Genomic DNA, 27,023 nt, shown 5'->3' with positions numbered 1-27,023 from the left:
ATTTGAAACAGAAGAGGGCAACATGGTCCAATTCCTCCCTCGGGTTAAACCGACACAGTAAATTGTCTGCACAGTTACAATTTGCCAGAAAATAGCAGTGATGAACGCAGGTCAAACTCAGAAATGTGCAATTGATTTTACAACTCTTCAAATAAACAGAGACAAATATAATAGTACATATGGATTATTATTTTATGTTCATACAGCACTTCTCACCAAAAGGACTCACGTGGTTGAATACACACAGTTAATAGAAGAAATAAAAATAAACAACCAACTCTAACAGGCAATATAGGTAGGGACATAATTTATTGACTGAGTGAAAGATTACAGACTTATAATTAAATAAAAACTCAATGAGAGAAAAACTAAATGCAATACAAAAATAATATCTATCAACCTATTTAGTACCCAATAAAGAATACTTACTTAAAAGTAGAAGTTAAGTCTAAAGACGACGATCACCTTATTTATTTTTTAGATTTCCTCCAAAGATTCCAAAGTTTTTTCCAAGTAGTTGCACAGCTTGTAAGTTACATTAATGGTGGAAAAAGTTTAATTACTGCTCCAATGTAATTGCAGTAAGTCTTTGGACGGCCTCCCCAACTGGCCAAAACAACTTTAACAGGATAACAGTGGCATCTAAAGGGCCTTTGACTCTACAGCATGCATCCCCGGTGCTCCGTGTCTCGCACAGTCCTGAGTGTTTAATCTCCCGTAATTACACAGATTTACTTAGGTTAATAAAAATAATCCGCCTAAATTGAGACCCCCTACCTCGACCTCCCCTGTGCCTCCTTTGCCCCTTTCTGTGAGGGATCAATTTGTGGTCATATAAATAGTGTGAAGCCCAACTTTGATTTAGGAGGATTGTGGAAAGTCAGGCTAACCGAAGAGGTCTCGACGCTTGGTTAAAAAATTTCGTGTTTCAAAAAAAGCCCGCCGCGTTTAACCTTTACGGACTGACGTCATTTTGCACGCGATTGAGATCGTGTCGTCGATGAGCGCATCAAGGTTAACGACAGTTGAGAAGCTCATCTTTATCGGTAATCTTGTCAACGCTACGACTCGGACGAGAGCAGCCAAGGGTGAACCATCGATCGGGCCATGCTGTAAAAACTTCTCCGAAGTACGCGGAGCAATTTCAACCTATCAGCTGAAAGGTAACCAACGAGTTGTCAGTCATGAGTGCTAGTTATTTAACACCGGAGACGAGGACGGAGGACAAGAGCGGCAGAGAGCGACTCGGGCTGAGCTTCACCATCGACTACCTCCTGTTCAATAAGGGAGCCAAAGATTCTGAACCGACGGATGAGCAGAGGTCGCTCGATGGTCGCAAACCCAAAAAGGTGGTCGCCGTACAGGAGAGGTCAGCAGAGAGGGACGTCAGAAGAGAGGAGGGGGATGGAGAACGACGAGAGGAGGGGGAGGAGGACATGAGCGCTGCCGCCATATGCGACGAAAAACCAAACCAGTCGTACATCGCGCTCATCTCCAAGGCCATCCTGGCGTCGGAGCAGAAGAAGTTGCTGTTGTGTGACATCTATCAGTGGATCATGGACCACTATCCTTACTTCAAGAGCAAGGTATCTTCCACTCCTACCTCGTCATTATTCCTTCAAACCTTTTTGTTTGAAAAATATCATGACAAAAAACGTCAAAGCGATGCCAGAATGATATCTCATTTCAAATGTGTGAAATGACTTCTTCTGTTGTATGAATGGGTTTCTTCTGCCATCTAGTGGAATCACCATACGACGCGATAACATTAATCGGAAATAATCATTGACACCTGATGATCTGGCGTCTCGGAGAATTTCGTTAAACAATCTTCAGACGGTAGACGTAAAGTTGTTGTCGGGCCATTTTCGCAAACAAAGCAACCTACTTGGCTCGAGTAATCTGTCTTGAGTGGTTAAACAATTAAGCGCGAGCCCATTGTTGGCAAATTGGCAAATAATGTAATCCGGTTGCTAGGTTGCAAACCGCTTCCCGCCTTTAGCAGGTGCGCTAGGCGGTGTGGCAGATTGAAGATGGGTCTATTGGATTACGCTTGATCGCCCGGTTTGACATGCTAAAAACGTAACGCCGGGTGTCGTCTCTTGTCGAGATCATACCCCGTGTTGACACGCCATCCTCACGCGAGCCATGCCAAGAACGGGGCAAGGTGACATCCCAAAGGAGATCAACTTAACGCCCACCGTTTGGAATTAACCATGGCCTTTTTGTCAACTCTTGTGTCATGGCAGGATAAAAACTGGAGAAACAGCGTGCGACACAACCTGTCCCTCAACGACTGCTTCATCAAAGCCGGACGAAGCGAAAACGGTAAAGGCCACTTCTGGGCCGTCCATCCGTCAAACTACAAGGACTTTTCCAACGGGGACTATCATTGCCGGAGGACGCGACGGAGGGTTCGCAGGGCGGCGGGGCAGCTCCCGCTCTTGCCCCTCGGCTCGTCGTATCAACTCGCCCGTCATCAGCGAGCGTCCTGCTGGTGCTGCCCGCAGACCCGTGCGCTCCCGTTACCCTGTTTGGCTCCAAGACTCTACTGGCCTTGGTCCAGTGTCCAAGTACCAGGCTTTCACCTTGACCTGCATGTCTCTGGACCTTAAGGATGAACTAATATAATTTAGCGGGATTATGATCAGTTTGGCATTGATTCACTGGAATGTTAAGATTTGTTCATGTCGCTATTGATATTTGTTTATAAAAAGTTCAAGTGTCTAACAAAACAAAAGTTAAACACAAAATGTGAGTAAAAAGTAACTTTTTTAAAATATTAAAATTATTTTCTGGTATAATGATTTAATTTGTATTTTCTCTCACATTGTTTGGGTCTATGAGAATTTAAGCAGGCACAATTTCCAACTTGATTGTTACTCCAATATTTCTTTCTGATACCGTGATGTAATTTGAACAGTCTTCAGTTCTTGGTATAATATTGAAGATTTAATTTTGAGAGTGCAGCCTGTGATTTTTTTTTTTCTATGAGTTGGTTAAAGAAGCCGATCTACTGCAACACACCAAAGAATTACAAAAAACTTGACAGGCATATGTGAAGTTGTCTGTTGGAATGGGAACTTTTAGAATCTGTCAAAAAATTATGGTATTTAATTTGAAATACTGTAATAATAACTAGTACAGATCATGGGCCAATTAAAGACACAGCGACTGGAAAATTAGAATTTTGCACACTACTGTACGCAATTTTGTATAAATAACCAAAGTTAAAATATATGAAGCCAATTGCACTTGCCTGTAAACATTTTTTTTTTAAATAAAGCAAATACAATGTTTTGTTCAGGCAATATTAAATCACATTAAATTGTTACATTGGGATCACTGTGGGCATCTATGTGTGTGTGTGCGTGTGTGTGTGTATTAGGAAGGCACTAAAAGTGAGCCCGCTGCTAACACCGCCACCCGGCGTCACATGCTAATTAGTCCAAAGCTGTCGGGATGCAAAATCTCCTGCCGCATAAGAGACTCAAATCGGCGGCTGGCGCCAGGGGCCGGGGCTGTGGGTTTTCCAAAGCCGACTCCTGAGTGTATGAGGCCGGATAATCTGGGCAATCCCAAGCAGTTTCAAGAAAGAGGAAGATTATCACGCGCCGTAATCCGCCACCACTGCTGAAGAAAGAGGGGAAGGGGCTGAGAAAAGGGAAGGATGGAGAGAGGCGAGGTCACTCATTCATCGGTGAGGAAACATGAAGCAAAAACACAACATCGTGCTGGGTTATTGTGACAATAAATAATTTAATCTAATAAATAGAAAACACCAAGAATTTTTCATTGGATTGGGGAGAAAACACACAATTTTGGCCAATGAGCCACATGCTGCTTCACCAAGACAAAGACATTATCTAATCACAATCTCAATCACATTCAATCGGTTAAAAATTTGAGAACGCCTCTGATGACATTATTTTTTTTTAGCTAACAAAGTCCACTGTTAATTAAAAGAAGCTTTGCAATACTGATGTCTATTTTATTATCAATAGTGAAATTCCTCTCGGACTGGCTGTGATTGGTATTTACATCTACGCTGCCTAAGAGGATTAAAGGTTAGGCGTTGACTTTTGTCAACTTTGTTTGTCACGACAAATAATCAAATATTCCAATAAGGCAATATTTGGGGTGAAATTTGATCATAAAAGCATGAACGAGGGATTTGGAAGGAAAGAGCAAAATGTGTGATGTTATGATGACCGTGATGAATTAGGATACTCATCAAATCTGGCTAATTAATTTTTTTTTTTGGTGGGGGGTTGGGAGGTCTTGTCGGTCGACCAAATCTGCCTATTCAATGTTAAGTGCTAATTGGAGACCTAATTTGCTTAATTCCCATGAATTGCTCTCCGCTTCAAATCCTCTTCAATTCACCAGCTTTAAGGCTTTAATTTGGTTGCATATGTTTGCTAAGTGTACACACACACGAACACACACACACACACACACAATACTAAAAAAAAAAAAAAAAAATCTCCATAGTTAGAAGAGGTTTTCGGCCTCCTATTAATTTTCTAATGCAGCCCATGTTACAAAATAATTAGCAGCTTGTGCTTGAATTATTTCCATCTCTATTTCCATCTGTACTGCGCCTTGGCACTACTTTTTTTGGTGCACTCTGAATAAGCCATTTGCACATTCTGAAGTGCAAACCAGTGCATGCTTGAAGCAATTTTACAAACACACTACACATCCCTTGCTGCAATTATAGTTTGCATGATATTTATCTTTTTATTTTTTTAACAAGCTCGTAGAGCCTTAGAGGAAGTTTAACACGTTTCAAACAATGTGTAACTACATTTCAAGGCAAATGAGGTCACGAGGTGTGTGTGCGTGTGTGTGTATGTGTGTGTGTGTATATGCTATTTTGTTAATCTAATAAGATGGGCGGAAGGGTGCAGGGGGTGCATAGATTAGTGCCCAAAGATGTTCCTGATTAGCAGAGAGTGAGCTAAGAAGATCAACCCCGCTGCGATGGCGATGAAACATTATGGCCGTCTTTGAATGCGCAGCATTCCAAGGCTGATTTTCCTCCAGTTTGACCACACACGAAAAGGCCCCAAAATGGACAAAACCAGGTACCATGAGGTACTATTTCTAATTTTAAAACAATTAAACCTATCATATTAGAATATGTGGTTTGAATACATTCCCACAAATTATCATTATTGTGTATAAATATGTTCCCATAATGGGACTAACAGAAGGAACAGTATCTTAAATAGGCAAGGATTTTTAATTTACAGTTCATATTAAAATAAAATGTTTTTTTTTAAGATGGGAAAAAAATCACATCCAAACATATCACAAAAAAGTGTCTGATGGATGAATAGTGTAAAATGCTGCCCCCAAGAAAGACGAGTGGGCATATTAGAAGCAGCAGGAGTTGAAATTGCCTGTCTATTCCGAACCGATTACATGCAAGAAGTAGGCAGAGCACTATTTAAGGCTTCTAGGACACAGCAGAAGCAGCCCAACCAACCAGCTGCTATTTTCTCCTCATGTCCCGCCATGAACAATAGCACGTCTCCCTTCAAAGGCCCTTTAATAGTCAATCGATGGCAATGCGAGGCGCCTATTCTGCAGATTACTGTTAACAATAATTTGCCTCCCAGTGCATCGTTACCATCTTTGAGGCAATGTTTTATTGCCTTTTTTCTCCTTCCATCTGTATCTGTCATCCCTCAGGTCCGTTGTTTGATCTCTCTGCAGTGGCCTGCATCCCCATGAGCCGCCTTGACCTGTTGATTGACAGCTGTGATCAGACATATGGTGGGACGAGCCATCGACCGGAGGAGCTCCCTCGGGATAAACGCAAGTCTCCTGGGCTTCCCCTCCACACCTTATCTCCTCCTCTTCCGTCTCTCCCGATTCCTCATGCACCGAACAGAATGCACGCAAAATCTCATTCGGCCACTAGATGTCGCTAGATGCAAGCAAATGCTCGTTCAGTGATGCTGGACACAAGATTGGGTACGTCTGAGGTCCGCAACACAGGTACAACGAAAAATGCTTGTTATTTGTGTTTTCCAACCTCTCGAGCATTAAAAACGTCGCAAATTGTACGCTATACATGCTAAAATAAAAAAATCAGAATGAAATCTGGGCCTCTTCACTAAAACACATGAAAGCTATTCAAGTGGGCCGCTCTATTCTCTCGGTTCAGCATATCCGGACTTTTTGTTTTATAATTATAATTTGTTAATTAAATAAATTAGGGGAGGAGACAACCGCCGTCTTCATGGAAAATGCGTATTAGCACTTTAGCCCAATTTATAAAACAAAATTAAGACTAAGAACTAATAAAATCTGATATAAATTTGGGTGTTCGTGACTGTATGATGTAATTTGTCCAAGTTGGGTTACCATACTGGCTGCAGATTTACTTCTTATATTTTGAGTCACCACAAAATGAAAGTTTGAATTCAACCCAGCTTCCAGATTCCCGCTGGTAGAAAAAAAAAATTTTGCAATTTCGAACCATACGCATGTGTGTTAGAGAAATTTCAGTCCATGAGGCAAAAAAAACCCTTCCAACTCCCCATCTCTTATGGGCTGAGTGTTGCCATGGCGATACATCTTCAGCCAGTGCTACTCCCTGCTGACCCCGTTGGGTGACCTCTGACATTTAGGACCATGGCTAGGGGGGCGAAAGGTCAGCAATGGCCGGAGGGAGACAGGAGCACTTCCATGATTTGCACTCGCCCCACCCCTCCCTTCCTTTTTTTTTTTTCTCCACCATTTGCATTTGACCATCAGCTGCAGGAAATTCATCTGACTGCGTCACACATTGCACTTCAGCAGGTAGTGTGTGCGTATATGTGCGTGTATGTGTGTTCCTCGCTCACGGCAAAATAGCAGAAAAGCTCAATATCGTATAAATTTGCATTTGCTGCTGCTGCAACGGCCTTCTGGGTAAACTGCGGTGATGTCTGCCAGGCTAACACTGGCTACGGTGATGATTATGATCGCCGCTCGTAATGATCGCTATATTCCCATGGCCTTGAAGGCTATAGTATCTCATATGCTGGGATATTTATAGTTTTCTATGATTTAGATTCATCTGTCTTTGTGCGTATCACCGGACACAACAATTTAAAAATGTAACGTTGCCAAACTTATTAGAAAATTCTCACGACGCACCACTAAACCGAAATGCCACAAAAAAGAACATTACATAAATAATAATGGATATGCAGGTTAAGTGTACCTTCTCCAATCTTCTGGAACTTCATTTTGGTTTCAAAGACTAGAAAAACATTAACCTACTTTAGAATATAACTTGTATATTTAAAAAAAAAAAAAATTACCATTTATAAATTAATTAAAGAAAATAGTGTATTATTTGTAATATCATTACAATGAATTACATTTCAAATTCAGTGTGGTACGTCTTTAGCATTATTGATGAAATTCTATGAAAACTACTCAAACAGTATCTTATTTGTTTTATTATTTGTCCCACACGGGAAAATTCCAGAATTTAACGACTTTGACATCAATACCTGTACTTATAGATGCGAATATATTTTCACAATATTGTCGCTTATTGACCTTATAGAGCAGCAATTAAATTTGAATATGCAATTAATGCACCTTATGATTCTTCTTGTGTGTTCTGCTTGTTTACTCGGTTCCTCGTGGGGAATAATTACAGAATGGTGTGTGTTAAAGTCATGTGACTTGAGCATTCTGTTACCCAAATTATTTATCCCCCACCCTGGGCTGATAGCTCGTCAATATCAGTTTATTAATTTAACAGTTGTGGACTGATAAAAGGTGGTGCGCGCAGTTAGCTTGCCCAAGGATGAATTTTACAGTGTGTGTACGCATGTGTGTGTGTGTGCATGTGTGTGGAGGAGAAGGGACAAAGAGGGAAGAAAAGGCAGTGATCAATGGCGTGCAAAAATGGGCCACCATCGCTCACATTCCGAGGCTATCGAACGGATGCTTATTAAAATTAATACGCTTATTATCACTGTATTAAAAATAAAGATTGAATACAACGCATTTGGTGGTATTGATATTCAAATGCTTTCAATACATTGATTAGGCTCAACCACTTTTTTCTCAAATATATGTAGGGATGTACGGTGGCCCTAAAAGATCAAAATTGTTGTTTAGTCTTAATTCATATGCTTCAAACAACAAGAGGCATATCAACTTGACCCCTCTCCTAAAAAGCCGAATGAATAAACATCTGGCATGTATATCACACGCCACAAATCAGCCAACCCGGAGCCAGAGCTAATTCCCCGAGCCATTACATAATATCCCTGAAGGAGGCTAAAAGGTATTTTAACAGGACCCACTACACCGTGAACTCTGACCTCTTCTCATTTGACCTCCATGCCACTTACACTAGTCGGTGACAAAGACATATTTTGTTCACGTTGGGGGAAAAAAAAGTTGTATAGTAAGACAAATATAACTACAGTGGATGCAGCTCTATAGGTGGCAAGTGTCAATAGTGTGTGTCTGTGTGTGTGTGAGAAAGAGAGACGACAGAGCGAGGTTAAGAGGTGTCAACGCGACACACAAGTGAAAGGCTTGAGGACTCTTCACCAGAGCCTGCCTGACACTCTCCTCAACCTCCCCTCTTATTAACCACTCTAAAGACGCCGACACTTCACACTGAGGGAAAAAAAAAAAAAAAACCTGTGATCACCTGCACACACTCAAACACACATGCTTTCTCAGTCTGGCAGCCAGGAATGGATTTGTTACACCTCCGATGTGGCGAACATGTTTAGCCAAGTGGAAGACGGCAACAGTGGCGCCCCATAGGGGCTTCACACCTGTCAGCTGATGTAACGCAACATTCGAACACACACACGACATCGAGTGCAGTGTCAGGAGTTCTTGTCCGCACATTTGCAAACTGAGGCCTTTTTGCATACAGCAGATGTCTGCCTGGGAATACAAGTCAAGTGAGTTTTTGGAGATATGAGCCAGTTCCTTGCACGGTGGCTGACTTTACAACAAATATGACAAAAATGACTTAGTTGTTTAATTTCACATTTAATGAGTGGAAAGATACAACTACTTATAACACAAGCAATTAAAAAGTCAATTTTATATAACACGTTGTTTTAAAAGAAGGTCTGCTTAAACAGTGTCTGTGTGTCATTTCACTTAATTCCTTGTAACGGATTTTACAGCCAATAAAGTGCTGAGTGCATTTAGAGTTACTGGCTGCACTTTGAGTAAAATGGTATTCTATTTAGGCAGATCACATTTCATTCGTGTGGGAAGTAAATGGATTTGGGTTAGATTTGCGAGTGTAAATGTAAAAAATTTGGCCAGTAATGTATATTTCAGAAAATGTACCCTAAGTAATAATAATTAACTTTCAAAAATGTGAGAGAAAAAAAATCTCCTAGTTCAATTATCCAGCAAAAATAAATATATCTACATTTAGAATATTAAGTAGCCTCTTTTGCTTGATTAGGACAAAATGCTAAAGTTAGACGAATAATAACCCAAAGTAAAGTTCAGCAAAATTCATTTTAATTTTATCGAACACGTTAGTATCTTCTGGCCTTTTCTTTTGCAATAATGAGTCTACTGAATTCCCAGTTTGATGACGTGAACTGCCGATGAACCCTTGTTAATTTCAAATGGGCTCGTTTTGCTTTATTTATGAAGCGGAGACTTAATATTGCAATCATTTAATGATAAGGTCATTCCATTTGGCATTGCGGTTTGTTGCTTAAACATCTCTCGGCTCTCCGCCACTCCATCAAGCGGACTCACGGGAGCGGCTGTACAAAACCCAACAGAAATGGAGATATAATACAGGCGCCGCACGGTGCTCTATGGATCGCCCCGATGTGAGAACACAGCGCCAGTCGATAGCCAAATGAAGAGAGATGCTGATGCGCATGACTCATAGCTGGAAGAGTTGACATGCAGGCAAGGCGGCTGCATGAATCTTAATCAACGCTGATGAGAAGCCAGTAGCTTGTGTTACAGAGATGTGTCGAGCGTAATGACATTTGAACGCTCGGAACGGGTGGAGAACTTTTTTTTTTCTATTTTGACTTTTTATAACATGTACAAAATGTCTATTTTGTATTTTTGTGTTGTATCTACTGTATAAGTTGCTGATGTGTGGGCAGAATAGCATTTACAATTTTTTATGTTTTATATTGTATATTTTTGTGCACTTAAAAATGCCATGTTGGTCTAATGCGTATTTATTTTTGGTGTAATTCCACCCTTGACCGGTAGATGGTGTCATTCTTAATTAGCGAAACAAAAATGCATTAAAAACAAAGCCATTTTAGAATGAAGCTGCTCATTTGTTTGGCCGTACAAATATAATATATGGTTGATTGGTCTCTGTCTATGCCCTGGGACTGACTGGTGACCAGTTCAGGGTGTAATCTGATAAAATGGGCTTCATCTTTCTGTGATTCCAAACAAGATAAACAATTCAGAAAATGGATGGATAGGGAAATTTTGTATTTTGGGGCTTTGAATAAAAGTCCCACTAGTTTGTAGGATGAAATGCTTTTGGCAGGCCATAATTGGCCCCCGAGCCACAGGTTCCTCACCCCTGCTTTTATACAAATAGTCACATGGACAACGTTGAACAGGACCAAGCAACCCACCATCCAAAAGCCTGTGAGGTAGAAAATATGGAGGATGGAGGTAGATAAGCCGAGGTCAACGCCCGTGCTCCTGACAATGTTGTTTTATTAGCCCCCGTCAGGTTGTCATTTGCCCAACGGTAAACATACAGAACGGGCTTAATTAAGAATTTTTGAGCGGGGATACGGTCAAGTCCGGAAACATTAGCGAGATGCAACCGGGTGTCGTAAAGATTGATTGAGACCGAGGATGTGAGGGACGTGGCTGGAAACAGGAGGTGGAGGGAGGAGGGGGGGAGGCTGAGGTGTGTTCCAGCAATAGGGGGTATTCTTGTGTTGCTCTGGACAGTTAGGGACCAAACGATTTTTAATGCATTAACGGCCCACTTGCACTAAGACCGAATCGCCGTTAAAATGTTTGACATCCTGCTCCGGGGATCAATGCACCCCGGACCGGACGCAGGGCCCCTGATAATACACAGTGCATACACTCACACGTGCAACAAGGTGGTGGCACCATCTGAAAAAAAAAACCCCTGGGCCGTGTGTAGAAGAAAAAAAAAAACTTCTATCCACAACAATATCCGCAGGTAAAAGCATCTTTAAATCAAAACAGAACGAGGGTCAGTCGATTGCGGAGAGGCGCGCAGACGGCGTAAAAGGCCCGGCGAACTAAAAGAGTAATGAGCCCATCCATATCTCCCCGCGGACCTTAACTTTGCATTCAATACATTATTTACAGCTGAATTTTTACTGAGGGATAGGTTCCTCTCAGGGGGTGTTTACTGAGTGCTGCGCTAACCGCATCTGCGATCTAACGTCTTGTTTACAGCCCCCACATGCATGATGCCCCGTGTACTTGGTTTCACTCACAAACTAACAAAATGGACTCTGGAAGATCCTTGTGGAGATCTGGAGTCATTCAAATAGTTCTTCTCATAGTCATTTTTTTATTGGTTCGACCGTTGTGTGTCAGGTGAGCGTTATATTTGATTTTGGAGTCAGCCAAAAAGTCTTCAAACATCTCCAATTGACAAAAATCCAATTTTATTTCTTGACATTGAACACAGCATTAGACTTATTTTATTGTTTTGAAAATGTTCTCTTCAATTGACTTCTTTTGTTTGATTTTTCATCTCAGAACTGTTGTTTTTAAACTTTAGTCTCAAGAAAATAGAGTGGAATCCAACATGTCTTCTCTCCTTAATTTAATCATTTGTCTGCTTTCCATCCTAAACTTGTGCCCAAACTGAAAGTGAGTTTTTTAGCATTAGTAAGCAGACGGTGCCCCGCCGAGGGCGGCAGAAAAAAACAAAACACAGGCGGGCTGGAGCTTTATTTAGGCTTCAACTTTATTATATCTCATTTATGCCCGGCGCAGATTTGATGGTTTGACTCCACTCACAGCTCGGGTTTATGTCTGAGGTTTATGTGGGTGACTATAAAGATAAACACTGCTGAGGATGGTCTGGAATGAAGGAAAAAAAAATGATATTGGCATAAAATGAAGGTGAAGTTATTAAATGCATATTTTTTGTAAATGAGAATTGATCTTGGATTTGATGAGGGCAAATGTAATATCAGTTTGAAGGATTGGCCGGAGTGGAAGTGTAATTCAAACTATGATCTCACCCCAGCTGCATGGAAGTCAACTATGTGAACCACTACACTATTTTTTTAAAAATTGTTTCAACATACTTGCACAATTCAGACTTCTGTAAAACTGCATTTCGTACTTGCGAGAATAAAACCCCCTAAAAAAACAACTCTTGATGTTTTCAAATTGCATTTCTCAAAGCAGTGTTGACATAAATTGTTTTCCTAGTTGTTGTTGATTTTCCAAAATGACTGACCAGCGTCTTTGTCTCCCTCCTTTCAAAGCGACTATTTGTCATCTCTGCAACAGAGCATTTCAAAAAATTCAACCTGGTAGCCAACCCCCACACCACCTTCTACTTCGACTCCCCCCCCCCCTTCCCATTCTCACTCTCAATTCCCCAGACTCAAGCCAGCAGCAATCAATACCCTTATTGATCAGCTCTCTCCATTCCCATTACACACCAGTGCCAAAAGAGCCCAACCATTTTCTCCGAAAAGCTGCATTTGGAACATATTTGCCATAGTAAAGGCTTTCTTTCATTGCAGCGGCTTATTATTGAATCATTCTGCGTGAGAGTGTTTTGGTGCACTGTGACGTCCAGTTGAGAGGATGTAGTGCAAAATAAAATAGTAGCTAAGTGTGTGAATTAACCCTGCAGGATCTTCTAGAACATTCGCAATATGAAATGCCTGAGCAAATACGTCAAATTGATGTCGAAAAATGAGTTTGAGTTTCTTCACATTCAATCAAAAACACAACGTTTTTTTTTTTCATTTATATTTTCAGATTCAACCCCAATTACAATATTCCGTCTTTTTCTCACTTAGATCGTTTTCTCCTTTAATTTGTCACCCATTGGTGTGTAGAAAGTAATTTGTTTTCTAGTTGTTTCCTACTTCATTTGTCTCTCCAGCTCTCTCTCTCTCTCTTTCTCTCGCCATAGACAATGCTTTGGGCAAAATCAATACTGCAAGGAAGAGAGAGGGGGAAAAAAAAAAAAAACAGAAGCGAAGGCATATTTTTAGCCTGTTATTATACGAGCTTGTGTGAGTGAAAAAAAGTGTTGGTGGGAAAGCTCGACCATGCCAAGGTTCTGGCTAGTACGGGAACGATTGGGCGGGCGGGAGGGAGAGAAGGATGGGAGACGGGAGAGTCTAATGGAGATGAATCCAAGCTGGCTGCAGATAAGGTGGAGTGTACAAAATGACCCGATACTCACTGAATTCCAAATTCCGCTGCACAATCTAAAAAGATTCCATACAAGAGTATCAGAAATTATGCTCTGATACACCCCAAAGTATCTTCAGTAAGAGCATTTGTGCTCGGAGAGGAAGGCCGCAGCCTTGGCTCCCGGCCTTCCGATGGACTCCTCCTGTCGGCTTCACCTCTGCGATACTGTCCGTCAACCCGCGGCCACAGAGACCTCGCGTGATTGGCTACTGAAGAAGAATGCTAGGTCGCTATTGATTTAGCTACGGTATTAGGGGATCAATTAATCCCCATTGTGTGTGCCAGCACAGATAGCGTGATGTGTCTTATTCCTGCCGGGTCTAGATAAGAGTTGCTCTGCTCTCTCTTGGTCAGTCACTTCCCTTCGCGAACAACAAATCAAACCGGCCATCGAAAACGGATGATGGCACAGCGAGGGGGGTCCCCCCCCGACACACTTCCCCTCAACTCCATGTGGGGGTGGGAGGGGCATCGTTTGGTCGCCAAGGCGCGTCGATACGAAAAGTCGTCGGGGCAGAATAAATGACGCTCGATGGCGGGAGGAGACGTTGCCATAACGATAAAAAGGTGAAGGGTGTAAGCAGCTGATATGGATGAGTTATGGCTGTCTTCTTGCCGTATTGGCAGCACATTGGAATGGGGAGAAGAAAGAGAACGGAACAAGCATTCCCCCAATTTCCAAATTGAAAAGATTTTCAAATTCAGATTTGGAGCAACCACATAGCATCAACTAGCTTAATGCTAACACATAATACTTACAAGGATTATTATTATTATTATTATTATTATTATTATTATTATTATTATTATTGTGCCGAACATATTATTTTGTAAAAATTTTAAAAATAATCAATAAGAACGTACTTTGACTGTATACGTATTGCCAAAAATTGAAAATTTAATTGAATGACCCTATACGGGTGTACCTAATAAAGTGTCCAGGAACTAAATATTCAGAGAGAGAGAGAAGATTCACTGCAGATATTTTACTCAGGCAGGATGATGATGTGCCGTTTAAAAAAAGAAGAAAGCAGCAAAACGCTAAGCAAGAGAGAGACTTGGACAGAAGTGGGTGCTAATTCCTACTTTTCAGTTTAAATAAAGATTGGAGCTGGATAAAAGCCATTAGGGGAGAAATCAGACAGGGCATGCTATGTAGGACAAGAGCTGACTGCAGGGAGGTGAGTGCTGGGATCAATACTCAGTCGATGAGCTCAACACCCGCTGCTGAGCGTGCGTGCACACGCACACACGCGCACACACATTTCCAGTGAGAGAAAGAGGGGCATGTGGTACATTGCAGGGCATCTGCATGTGTGTGCGTGGGCTACGCTGACTAATGGAGAGCGGCCGACACACAATGCAAGTGTAGCGAGGGGTGTGTTAATCACAACATGCCCGTTGTCGTTTCTTGTGATAGAAGTATTAAAAAAAACAAGCGTGGGACCGAGATGGAAGGGTGGACAGCTGCATAGATGCATTTATTTTATTTATCTTTGGAGGTGCGGCGCCGCTAACAAAGATGGATGCTTGTGAGGAGACCATCTTGAGCCTCCTCTAACCCCCCCCTCCCCTCTTTTTTCTCTCTCTCTCTCTCTGCAGAATTGATTGACTGTGTCTCCTCAATCCATCTCTCCCTCTGTCGCCTAGCAACGGGTGCTCTATCGGGTGTGGAGGGCGGGATTTCCACTGTGGGAGCGGGGTGGGTGGTTAAAGGATGGGTCAGGCGGGTGGGTGCTTGTTTGGGTGCTTGCTGGGGTTCATTAAGCAAAAGACGACTGGACATTTTATTCAGACTGATACACGTTTCCCACCATTGGAAAGGGGCTGGGAAATCTGCGGCCCGTGGGCCATATGTGGCCCATGGGAATTAATGATTTAAAAAAATATATATTAGTGTTTCTCATATGACAATATAGCACATTGAATAAACCCTAGAGCGTATCTTCCCATCTGCAATTGAGTAAACTATATATGTATATATATATATATATATATATATATATATATATATATATATATATATATATATATATATATATATATATATATATATATATACGTATATATATGTGACCTTTGGAGGGCTTTATTAGAACTGGATTGACCTTTGATAGAAAAAAAAAAAACTGTGATCTGGAGCATCTGAGGAAAAACCAGCAAGCTGCAGCGAGCGTTTGATATCAGTGCCAAAAGAAGAAAAGGCAAAAAGCTGGTGTTTTGTGCAAAAGCTGACACTTTCCCTGCAGCCGTGTCACTGTTTCATGTCAAAGAACAAAAAAACTTGAAAATACATCTCCGCCTCCTCTTTTATTTCTATATTCCACTCAAAACAGACAACTTCCAAAGCAGATATGCACCCCCCCCCCCTCCCCCCTTCACATAACCATAACAAATAGCTTTGCTGTGCGGGAATTACACTGTAACGTGAAACAAAAGGCTGATTAAAAAGGCAAAGAATCATACCACTTAAAGGAACGAGTAAGTGTTTTGCACGAGGCGTTAGTCTGTGTTTTTAAGAGCGTATCTTTTGATCTACACTTAATGTGTGATCCCCTTTGAGGAAGAAGTGCCGGCTATTCCTTAAGCCTAATAAATCCAGCGTTAGCATTAAAGAGTGGGGAGGAAGGGGTGAAGGCTGCAGACGAAGACGAAGCGTGAATAATGCTCTTAAGTAGCTTGCGGGATCATACGAATACTTGACAATATCGAATGAGCCTAAGCTCCAACCTATGAGGCATTATGAATGTATATAAATAGAGGATGCACATGCTTAATCCAACACATCCGCTGCACAAAAGGAGAATCAAGCTTATGGAGAACTCCATTGGGGATGCCATTTATTTTGGAAATTCAATTATATCTATTTGGAAAGGTAAAATGAAAAACATCTGAAATAATCTGGTTGCATAAGTGTACACACCGTCTTTTAACAAGGTCTGCTCTGAATCAACCAATGACATTCAAACTCATGTTAAGTGGGAGTCGGCGTGCACCTGACACCTTTTAAAGTGCCTCTGATTAACCTCAAATAAAGTTCTGTTGTTCTAGTAGGCCTTTCTGATATTTTGCTAATGTGATGAAACCAATTGTTTGGTGCAAGCACAACACTGTGGAAGCAGCATTAAGCTTTGAGGTTGTTTTCCTAGAGCTGGAACTGAGGTGAAGGGAATTATGAACAACTCAAAACGGTAGTTAGTGTTATCATAAAATCTCCAGGATTCTGTGTGAAAACAGAAAAAAATATTAAGCAAAGCATACTAGAGCTTTTTTGAAGGGTTCACGATAGGCATTTGAAATAGTAGCAGTGCTGACTCTGATTTAACATGTGATTGAATTCAGTTATGAGGGTGTGCAAACATCTGCAACTATATTATAGTTGTTGATTTTTACTTTAACTCTTGAAAATATATTTTTTCATTCTGTTGTATTGGCCACATCAATGGTCAAAAATATTATATTTTTTTATCACATAAAGCTGGCATTTGAACAAGGGTGTGTAGACTTTTTATATCCAATAGATATTATCTGCTTACCTGTCGTATATTAAATGCACTGTGTAGGATTTTTATCAAGTCAATCATGTTCACACTCAATGGACGCTTCATTAGGAACATTTCCACAATGAATATTTAGAGCCTAACTATACCGTACTACTGTACAAAATCCTTGATATTTATATAATCTTATTCCATATTCTGCAATTATTTAAATTATATTTAACTATCATGCTCAATTTTGCGGACATTTACAAAAAATACGTGTAATACTAATCTATACCACACTGACGCGACAGCGCACGCTCACACGCAATCACACAGGCACACGCACACGGAAAATAAATGTATTTTGTTTTATTAAAATAGATCTAGGAGGCAATTAATATATAAAAACATAAGTTGTGGATATTACTGGATCTTGTGAATAAATATACGAGTGTCGACAGAGTTTAAGGTGTTAGAAAGAAAAGACAAACTGATCAAAATAATTTGTGTAACATTCCATAATCCACCCGCAATCGGATCAATAACGCATTGAACGTGTGTGTGTGTGTTTGTGTGTGTGTTTGTGTGTGTGTTTGTGTGTGTGCGCGCGCGCGTGCGTGTGTGATTAGTGCCTCAAACTGATTGAAGAACACACCTGACTGATGTTTATTTCTTCCACTAACGGCCCGTCACCATGCAGATAATAGACTATATAAATATACGCCTCCCAAATGGGTGACCTTTGGACTATGCTAAAAAAGATTGTATTTTTTATTTTCAATAGTTTTTTTTTTTTTGGAGGGGGGAGGGGTAAATAGTTACGTGCGAGAAATATTTTATTTTATGCTTTGGCCATAAATACATGAAAAATAAATGAACACGTACTGAAAAATCAGGTACGTAGAAGGAAATGAAATTTTCAATAAGAGAATTAAAAATTAGTAGCCTGGATTTAAAAAAATATACCTGTTTTTTATATTTATATAAGAAATTTACACAATTGCACATATTTTTTCTTGTAACTCGAGTGATGATGCTTTATATAAGAATGCTGATTTAAGAATCCTGTTGACTAAAACAAGGTATTGATTAAAGCCTTACTGGGAGAAAACGGGCCTTTTGCCACTACAAATTGTATTTTTTTAAATACACACGCGTGCCTATTTCCCCCGCATGTACATAAATATATATTTTTAATATATAATTTAACCGGAAGCATTAAAAAAAGACTCGAACCCAATTCTCTGCACCAATCGATCAGCCTGCAAATGGATCGATATTTCACCGCGGCTATTGATCAAGCTCGCTCCTCTATTGCCGGGCTCCGCTTTTCAAATGCAAATGCGCCTAAATAATAATCTATGGCAACAACACTAATTCCTTAACAAATGGCGGCCAAACGCTCCACAAACACTGCCATTCAATTCCAAAAGGCATTCGAGGCCTCTTTTTACTGCTTTAAATAAATAAAAAATATGAATTGATAAATGTAGGAAAAATAAAATAAATCACGTGCAAAGAGAAGATTTAACAGACAAACGTGCGGGCATTGATTTGGCCTATGGACTGCATGCATGCTAAAAGTTTGCTCAACAAGACAAAGTCCAAGCAGCAGCTCGTTCAGTGTATGCGCAAAAAATTTAGATAACGGCAGTTTTTTTGAAATGTCTTTTTCTAAATCCGTGAACATGATATAGGAAATAAATCCCTTATATACTTACTAGAATGCATGTACAAGCAAACAAGAAGCCAGTGTGTGTGTGTCTGCTGTGTGTGTCTGCAAGGACGTGTGATCAATGGCACATGACTAAACACTGCTACTTAACTTTTGCCAATAGTAAATATACTTTAGAATACATTAGGCGTGATGCATCAGCCGCACCAGTCTCTCAAGAAGCCATGAAAAGATTAGCGTGTCCACATGGACAAGGAACTATATAGACTGCATGTACAGTGGAGCTCTACTGCTAAAATAAAATAAAAATATTTCTCCAAAATAAGCGAAAAGAACCGAAATTGAAATACACTTCATGTCGTAGCTATTAACATTGGCTATAATATCCTATAGTTTATTTATGCGCTTTATTTTGTTTTAGATATGAATGTAGTAATTAATGCAAATGCATAACCTAATGTGACTTTTTAAAATTTGGACCAGAGTGCATAATCTTACAGCGTTATCGAACCTTCAGAAATGCATCGATCGAAAAAGGCTGCTGCAGGGTTCATCATTGATTATGTGATCAGCAAACGACAGCAGCGCTTTAAGATAACAACAAAATACTCCCGCAGGTCCCAAAAAAAAAAAAAGACTGCAGGAGGCAAACAGCTTGAAGCTAAAAACACAAATTAAAACGCGGTAGACATGTCTGCAGTATATGTGGAACTTTCTCCAAGTTAAAAAATGGTTTTTTTTTTAAAAAAAAAAAGCAGCACGCAAACTAGCCGACCACTCCGTGTGTTTGTAAAGATCCGAAAATGTATTAACTTGGCACTGTAATTGTTTTTAATTATACGTATTATTGCGGTGTTTTTAAATATATTGATTCTCCCAAAGTTAACCAACATGTTAGAAACCGCTCATTGCAGTTATACAACGCAATAATAAGCCTTTTGTTAAATGAATGCCTTTATGACAGCTGCGTAAATACAAAAGTGACATTTCGGAGATAAAGGATCATGAAAATACATTCATTTGTGTAATTTTAAAAAATAAACGAAAAGATTTAAGGATTTCCGTTCAATATTTAATACATCGTGACGTTCTCTGTGTTGTTTTGAATCAAAGTTGAACATTATCTGCACTTATCCTAGACTGAGTATGCATTTAAAATGTAAATATTTATAGAAATTTTCTATATCTTTTGGCGACAAAAAAAACATTGGGTTCTCGTTACGGTCTCGACTTACGATATTCTGAGGGTACGAACGGTGGGCGAGTCTTTTTTTTTTTTTTTTTTGACTCTTTTATATGTATAGACCAGGAGTGTTTTTCATAAATACTTCCGATACCCGTAAATTTACTCATGTATTTGCGGAGTTTTATGACTACGTCGCGTTTCGACTTCCGTACACACGACTAAAGAAGAAGACTGCATTAGGTTTGAAAGTTGCAAACTTTCCACTCGGTCTAATTTCTCCTTTATATTGAGACTAGGCGAAATGAGAAGGGCTCGCAATGAGAGTTTCCATCCATCACGTTGCACCGCGCGGCCGTGCAATGAGCGCGCTGTGGCCGGCTGGCTGAGCACAGATGACGGATTCGCTGCTGCGCGGGGCCTCGGTAATTCATTTTCGATAGCGGTGCTTTGCCGGGATCAATAGAAGGACATTAACCCGAGCGGACACTCTTGTTGTTGTTCTCTACTGGTGATGGTGGTGGTGATGGTGGCACAAGCCAGAAGGTGCCATCAACATGTCCCCCCCACCCTGCATGCTCCCATTTGGAGCGCCTCTGCAGGTTACAGATGGCTTTGACCTACACTGCTGCTAAACACCCTCAGACATTATTTGAAGCGAGGCGCACATGATTAGCGATGCCAATTGCTTTGTTTGGGCTATTTAGTTTTAACCACTAATGACCTCATTATTTTTGCATAACATCGGCATGTATATAGGCAACCCTCATTTGTATATAATGGCCCGGCACCAAACGCACATAAACAAGCTTCTCCATACACAAAGTATAAGTCAATTTAAGAGTCTTTTGATTTTAAGGTGTAGTAAGGTAAGGGTGGGCAACATATGGCTAGTGGGCAATATAAAAACCTTTATCAGAGTCCACTCCTGGGTCAAAATAAAACAAATTTATTTTTAAAAAAATCTAAATGAGTCACTACGTGGGTTAATTTGACCCAGCTTTTGTTATTTTGTATCAAAAGAACCAAATTTGTGTTTGTTTTTGCATCAAGTATCAGGTCAGTTCAATTTTTGACCGAAATTCTGTTATTTTTGACTCAGCAGGTTTTGTGTACACACTTAAAACTGCTGGGTTAAAAATTGGACTGACCCGGGGAAGTTGGGTCAAATTGACCCAACTTTGGGGTGGATGGACACTTGTTTGTTGCTTGCCCAAAGTCTGCTAAGATAGGCTTTCGTTCACCCATGGATAATGGAATAAATGGATATTTTACCAAAATCTACCATGGTCCTTCCATGAAAACCATACGAGACAATATTGGCAGGTGTGTTTCTCCCGAGGAAAACAAATGCACTACACTACATTTCGAGCTCCTTCAATTCACTCAGTGTGATCTCCAACCTCGCACATGTGTAATCCATTCACTCCATCCCCATACGTGTTGCTGCATCCACACACCTTGCAATAGGCATCGGGTTATATCGACGCACCTCCTGATCTATACACGCTTTGACAATGATGGATGACTGACCTGGATTGACGTCAGCCGCCAGCAACTTTCATACATGGTGGGAACCTCTGACATGGAACACGATCAGTTCTCTGACTTTGTTGGTTGACTTTCAAAGTTGTTTCCAAACTTTTTTCCTCCCTGTAGGAAACAATGGAGAGTGAATTTAACAGTTGCCATTATGTGCGCTGTTCTTTTCCTTTGTAGGCAAAATTGCGCAATCCTGCGGATGCTCACTGAAGTTAAGTATATCTTTATTTGCTACTATTTGTTTTATTTTGAATTCCACAATCTGAATTTGAAGATATATTTTAAGTGTATGTTTTTATGGTGTTAGGGGATATTGGTGGTTAGCAGAAACTAATATTTTCCACAATAAACCTAAATGAAGGACAAAGTCAAGGCATATTTGTTTAATAGAATATCAATTTATTTTCAGCAGTCTATTCCATCAATTTTATTGCATTTATTTTAGCAGCATTGCTTTCAGTACATGATTTTGTCCAATCAGATGTGTTGCCATGACAATGCAATCCACCCAAGGACTTTGAAATCAGTAACTTAATCTAATTTAGCTGATTCTTGAAAAAAAAAACCGTTTTCAAACCCGTCTTTACAAGGCCATCGCGCTGGCCCTCAATGACGTCATACATTTCCCACCCACTGATTGGTCAGTCACAACAAAACTACTTACAATGTGGAAATCTTAATAATCAGCATTTCTGCTGTGATGTATTAAAAATGTTTGTATTTGTCATACTAAAAGTTAATCCCGAACTGGTCCAGATGGCGTGGAACATTTAAATTGCATATTTGTTGGTTTCTGTAATCGCAGTGTGATAGTGGTGATATAATGAGGTGAACTAATCGCTGCCGCCACAGAGACACCTTAAGCGAGGATCTCATTGTGGTTGAGTGTTTGCTGTGCTTACACTATGTGGTTAAAGGTCAGGCTTTGTGCATTCGCTGCGATGCATTAAGCCGCCGTACACACAAATCATCCCGCATGCATTTCGAAAATTCAATATTCACGTTTTAGCATGAATAAATGATGCGTCGTGTTGGTGATTAAAGGCGCTGCAAAAAATAAATATCGAATGTTTAAAACTCCACGTAGCCTGGCGTTATTAATATTTAACCTTTCACCCGCACAGCACGTGGCACTCGGGATTTTATCAGAAAACAACAACGAAGAGTCCTCGTGTTATCCTCCTAAAAGTAAACGTTGCTCAAGAGTCTCTACCCTTTTGTTTTTTGTTTTTTTATCATCACGGACGTGGCTGCCTAATGCAATCTTCGAGTCACAATATCAACCCGACCATTCGGAGACGACTGCGTGACGTCAAGTCCATCCCCCTACCGAGTTTACGCGCGTTCAGGGATACGCCACGGGGGCGCGCACATGCGCACAGCCCGGCTCCGATGATGTGAACGTCCACACAGAGAAAAAGAGAGAGCGAGAGAGAGAGCGAGGTGAGAGAAGAAGAAAGCGAGCAGAGGTTGGCGTCACTAGGAGAGAGAGGACCATGCTGGATTGACTGCAGACAAGCAACCGCAATCGATGGCTGGGCTTTGAAATCGTTCACAATTTATCGGCAAGGGAAGGAGAGGAGCGAGGAGAGGAGTGAGACGAGCGAGAGAGCGCGTGTTGTGCGTGCGTGCGTGTGCGTGCGTCGGTCCGTCCGAGCGGGGTGGAATTAAAGATCCCCCCTCTTTATTTCCTCCCCCAAACATGGAGCTTACAATGGAGAACATTGGCAACCTGCACGGCGTGGCTCACTCCCACCAAAGCGGGGACCTCATGAACTCCCCCCACCACGCGCGGCAGTCGTCGGTGGCGTCGCACCGGAACTTGGTGTCATCCCACGGCCGCTCGGCCATGGTGTCCAGCATGGCCTCCATCCTGGAGGGCGCGGGCGACTACCGCACCGACCACACGCTGTCCGGACCTTTGCACCCGGCCATGAGCATGTCGTGCGACTCGGGCGGAATGAGCCTGAGCAGCACCTACACCACCCTGACGCCGCTGCAGCACCTGCCGCCCATCTCCACCGTGTCAGAGAAGTTCCACCACCCGCACCCGCACGCGCACCACCATCACGCGGCGCACCAGCGACTGGCGGCGGGCAACGTGAGCGGCAGCTTTACGCTCATGCGGGACGACCGCAGCCTCGCCTCCATGAGCAACCTGTACGGCCACTACCCCAAGGACATGTCCGGCATGGGCCAGTCGCTGTCCCCGCTTTCCAACGGCCTCGGACCCTTGCACGGCTCCCAGCAGTCCCTCGGCGCCTACGGCCCCGGAGCTCACCTCTCCAACGACAAGATGCTCTCCGCAGGGGGGTTCGACTCCCACGCCGCCATGCTGTCCAGGGGTGAGGAGCACCTGGCGCGGGGGCTCGGCGGACACGGCGCCGGCCTGATGACGTCCCTCAACGGCATCCACCACCACAGCCACCCGCACTCTCAGGCCAACGGCTCCATGCTGTCAGAGCGGGAGCGGCAGACGGTGGTGGGGGGCGCGCAGGGGGGCGGCTCCGGCCAGGTGGAGGAGATCAACACCAAGGAGGTGGCCCAGAGAATCACGGCCGAGCTCAAACGCTACAGCATCCCGCAGGCCATCTTCGCCCAGAGGATCTTGTGCCGCTCGCAGGGCACCCTGTCCGACCTGCTGCGGAACCCTAAACCGTGGAGTAAACTCAAGTCAGGTCGCGAGACCTTCCGGAGGATGTGGAAGTGGCTCCAGGAGCCTGAATTCCAGCGGATGTCGGCGCTGAGGCTTGCAGGTGAGTGACGAAGCGGCCCCACTTCAACAGCGGCGGCTCCCCAACCGGATCAATCGCGAGTCAATGTGGCGAGACTGTCGATGGCAGCTCAAACAGACATTACGGCGAGTTATTAGTCGATGCTATCGAGTCAAACTTGGTTGGGGAGTTAAATGTTGGCCTGCTGTTTGATTGATGCTGTAAACAGACCGGGCGGATGTAATCAGGTGGTTCGCGCAATTCTGAATTCATTTTATGCACTTATTTATATTACCTATATTGCTCAAATACATTCATTAAATGCTAAATAAGATTGATTACAAAAAAAAATTGCTTTCCCCAAACAACGATGGCCTAGAAGAGATGAGGATAGATATGAGGGGCTGGGAGGGGGGGGGTGCATGACCTCCCTCGGATCAATACTTCATGTCCAGGCGTCCCCTTTCAGAGTGACGCTCAGATAAATGATCGATCTGGATCAAGGCAGACAAAAACAGATGCGCGCATTCTCTTCAAAAACGACAAACTGTTTTGCACTAAGCCCCCCCCCCTCAAAACCCTACTCTTATTTTTTGTGGAGAAAAAAAAAGATATCACCATCATTCTTGTCGATGAAGAGGACTTGAATAAAAACACTCGAGCTGAGAAGCTCTCATCGACGCCTCTTTGCCGTAAAAGGCCTGTTAGACGTCAATCAGCTCCTCTTGTTTTTTTTTTTTGGTGCGCCGTATTTCAAGGCAACACTTCAATTAAGGCAGGCTATAGTGGCATATTTTAGTTCCAGTCGATGCCTTATTGAAAAGCACTTAATTGGCATGTAAATTGTTCCTCGGCGCGTTTTTTTTTTTTTTTTCTCCGGCTAAGGTTTCTGGTAAATAAAGATTTAAACGCCACCCCGCAATTGTCTCTTTAAGTGCCACCGCAGTTAAAGCTAATTGGGCTGTGCGGGCTTTTATATCTTCAACACTCTGTATCGGAATAAAGGCCGCCAATATCCGTCGAGGTGGTGAAGACAAGCTGGTACTGAGGTGTGTGTAAATCTATTACCTTTAAAAAAAAAAAATGGGGTAGGTGTGTGCAAAAGGCATCCGTTAACTGTGGACAACCGAGATCTAAAATGGCGCTCAAATGAGGGACAAAATGACAAATGGCCTTTATGCAAATACACGGGAGAATTATATTAGTGATTGCATTTAAAATTACCATTATCCCGGGTGCACGCGTGAGCCGTGTGTGTATGTGTGGGATGGGGAAGAGGGGGGGGGCACCATGCTGAAAGTGAAGCTCGCTGGGCCACATCAATCAATAACTTCAAATTACTATTCCAAATTCATCACAGTCGCACAAATCAATGCAAGCTGCCCTGCTTAGCTAATGCGAAAACGCCACTGTCTGTACATGCATACACACACACACACATGAATACTGATATAGTCCGTTTTAGGGGGACTGTGCGTGCCCTTCACGCCTAATGGGGCAAACACCCAGAGGCTCCAATTCAGTTCTCATGCAGACCCCCCTCCCCGCCCCAAAGTAAAAAAAAAAAAAAATCTTAAATGAAAAATTAAATTTACAATGAAATACCAGTTTTGTTGTAAACAAGACACGGCCGGCACGGACGATCCGTTTAAAGATGGCTTTAACGCCGAAAACAATTCGTCTTTTGCATCTGTGTTGAATTCCACACTCTATCTCAATGTATTTGGTGGGATCAATACGGGTCTGATCGATAAGGATAGCCAGTGCATCTATCAATTATCCCGCCTCAGCACTCTCTCCCATTGGTCTCTCCCCTGCAGGAGAATAAGAGGGGTGTAGAGGAGATGTGAAGAGGGGGGTAAGGATGAGGAAGGGGGGCTGTAGTAAAAAGACAGCTGCTATTTATATATATATAAAAAAAAAGGCAATTTCTCTGTTAGTGTTGTCACTGTGTTTCATTTCTTTTATATGCGGCGTTTGTTTTAAAATTGGCTTTTTATGAGTCTCTAACTTGGGGAAAATATCAGGAATGTCATTTACATTAAAAAGATGTTTGCATTAAAGAAAGCATCGTAGCTGCGTACAATCATCTGAGGTGTTGTATATCAGTGGTGGGCAATTTTAAAAACTAATAAAACCACACGTAACCCATAAATGCGGACAATGTATATTTTGTTCCGTCATTGCATCCCTTTTTTTTTAGATTTGGGATGTTTGAGAAATGTATAAACAACTTCCTAAATGGGAAATCACATATAACCCACAAATCATTCAATCAATCAAGTTCAGATGTTTTAGTTGGCTTTTCTTGACAGTTTTTTTTTCTAGCCGAAGCTTGAAGGTTTTGTGACAGCACAAAATGCCATTTGGAGGAAAATGTGTTATTTTCTGATTATGATCATAAAAGCTGGTATTTGAGCAGGGGGGGGGGGGGGGTGTAGACTTTTTATAACATAAATGGTATGGATCAAATGTGATCCACCACACAATTTTAATGACTGCGTCCGCATTGAACTTAAATGCACATAATTTATCCCTCTTTTTCCATTCACATTAAAAAAAAAAAAAAACTGTCTCCAGCCTTTGTGCATATTGATTCCATACACACGAGTATGATTGCCTCTGTTTCATTTCCCTGTTGCATTATTTTAATTCCTCTACTCTACCTACGCGCATTCTTGGCAATAAACCTTTGCAAAAAGCACAGTTGGCACATTTGCATATGAATGGCCCAGGCACGTTCCGGGGGTGCTTAGGTCAGGACCCGCTGGACAAAAAAAAAGGTTGCGAGAGGGTGGGGGGGATTATTTCGGAGGAGAATGAGGCTTCTCTATACAATGGACTACACACCACTGGCACACTTACGGGAGTCAGCACACGCCTGCCGCAATTTAAATTGAAAGTCGCCAGCAGCACTTCAGTCATCTATTAAAAGCGTTACAGTGTAGGAACTTGATTTTACGAGCTATTCGAAAGCTGCTGTCCGT

The 27,023-nt window shown here is 41.9% G+C and overlaps 2 protein-coding genes and 1 long non-coding RNA gene across 5 annotated transcripts in view; 2 read left to right on the top strand and 1 right to left on the bottom strand.

The window, feature by feature from the left end:
* The first annotated feature begins 460 nt into the window (after nt 1-460).
* Nucleotides 461-3,350, top strand: foxq2 (forkhead box Q2). The gene is made up of 2 exons (XM_049726262.2): nt 461-1,586; nt 2,250-3,350. The coding sequence occupies exons 1-2, from the start codon at nt 1,185-1,187 to the stop codon at nt 2,613-2,615; spliced, it is 768 nt and encodes a 255-aa protein (XP_049582219.1). The 5' UTR covers nt 461-1,184; the 3' UTR covers nt 2,616-3,350.
* A 1,091-nt stretch (nt 3,351-4,441) lies between these two features.
* The window catches only part of LOC125965747 (uncharacterized), a 31,496-nt gene continuing 8,914 nt past the window's right edge, over nt 4,442-27,023 (bottom strand). The window contains exons 4-5 of one of the 2 annotated variants that reach the window (XR_007479944.2): nt 21,314-21,433; nt 4,442-5,753 (exon numbers count right to left, since the gene is read on the bottom strand). This is a non-coding gene — a long non-coding RNA (uncharacterized lncRNA). Of the gene's footprint in view, nt 5,754-11,941; nt 12,076-21,313; nt 21,434-27,023 lie in introns of those variants that run through there. The other variant, XR_007479945.2, reaches the window with a different exon arrangement.
* onecut3a (one cut homeobox 3a) overlaps nt 22,706-27,023 on the top strand; it is a 20,181-nt gene continuing 15,863 nt past the window's right edge. For both annotated transcript variants that reach the window (XR_007479943.1, XM_049716556.1), the window contains exon 1: nt 22,706-24,078. Coding sequence is in view for 1 of the 2 variants with exons in the window: in XM_049716556.1 (XP_049572513.1) it covers nt 23,025-24,078 (1,054 nt within the window). In the remaining variant the exon portion in view is untranslated. The remainder of the gene's footprint in view (nt 24,079-27,023) is intronic.

This window comes from Syngnathus scovelli, chromosome 10 (genome assembly GCF_024217435.2).
Source record: "Syngnathus scovelli strain Florida chromosome 10, RoL_Ssco_1.2, whole genome shotgun sequence".
Taxonomy (NCBI): Eukaryota; Metazoa; Chordata; class Actinopteri; order Syngnathiformes; family Syngnathidae; genus Syngnathus; species Syngnathus scovelli.
The sequence above is the reverse complement of the archived record's forward strand: the minus strand, read 5'-3'. Positions and strand labels throughout refer to the sequence as shown.

Coding starts and splice junctions, on each gene's coding strand:
- foxq2 (XM_049726262.2), top strand. CDS start 1,185: ATGAGTGCTAGTTATTTAACACCGGAGACGAGGACGGAGGACAAGAGC. Junction 1,587..2,249: donor ATCCTTACTTCAAGAGCAAG/GTATCTTCCACT, acceptor GTGTCATGGCAG/GATAAAAACTGGAGAAACAG.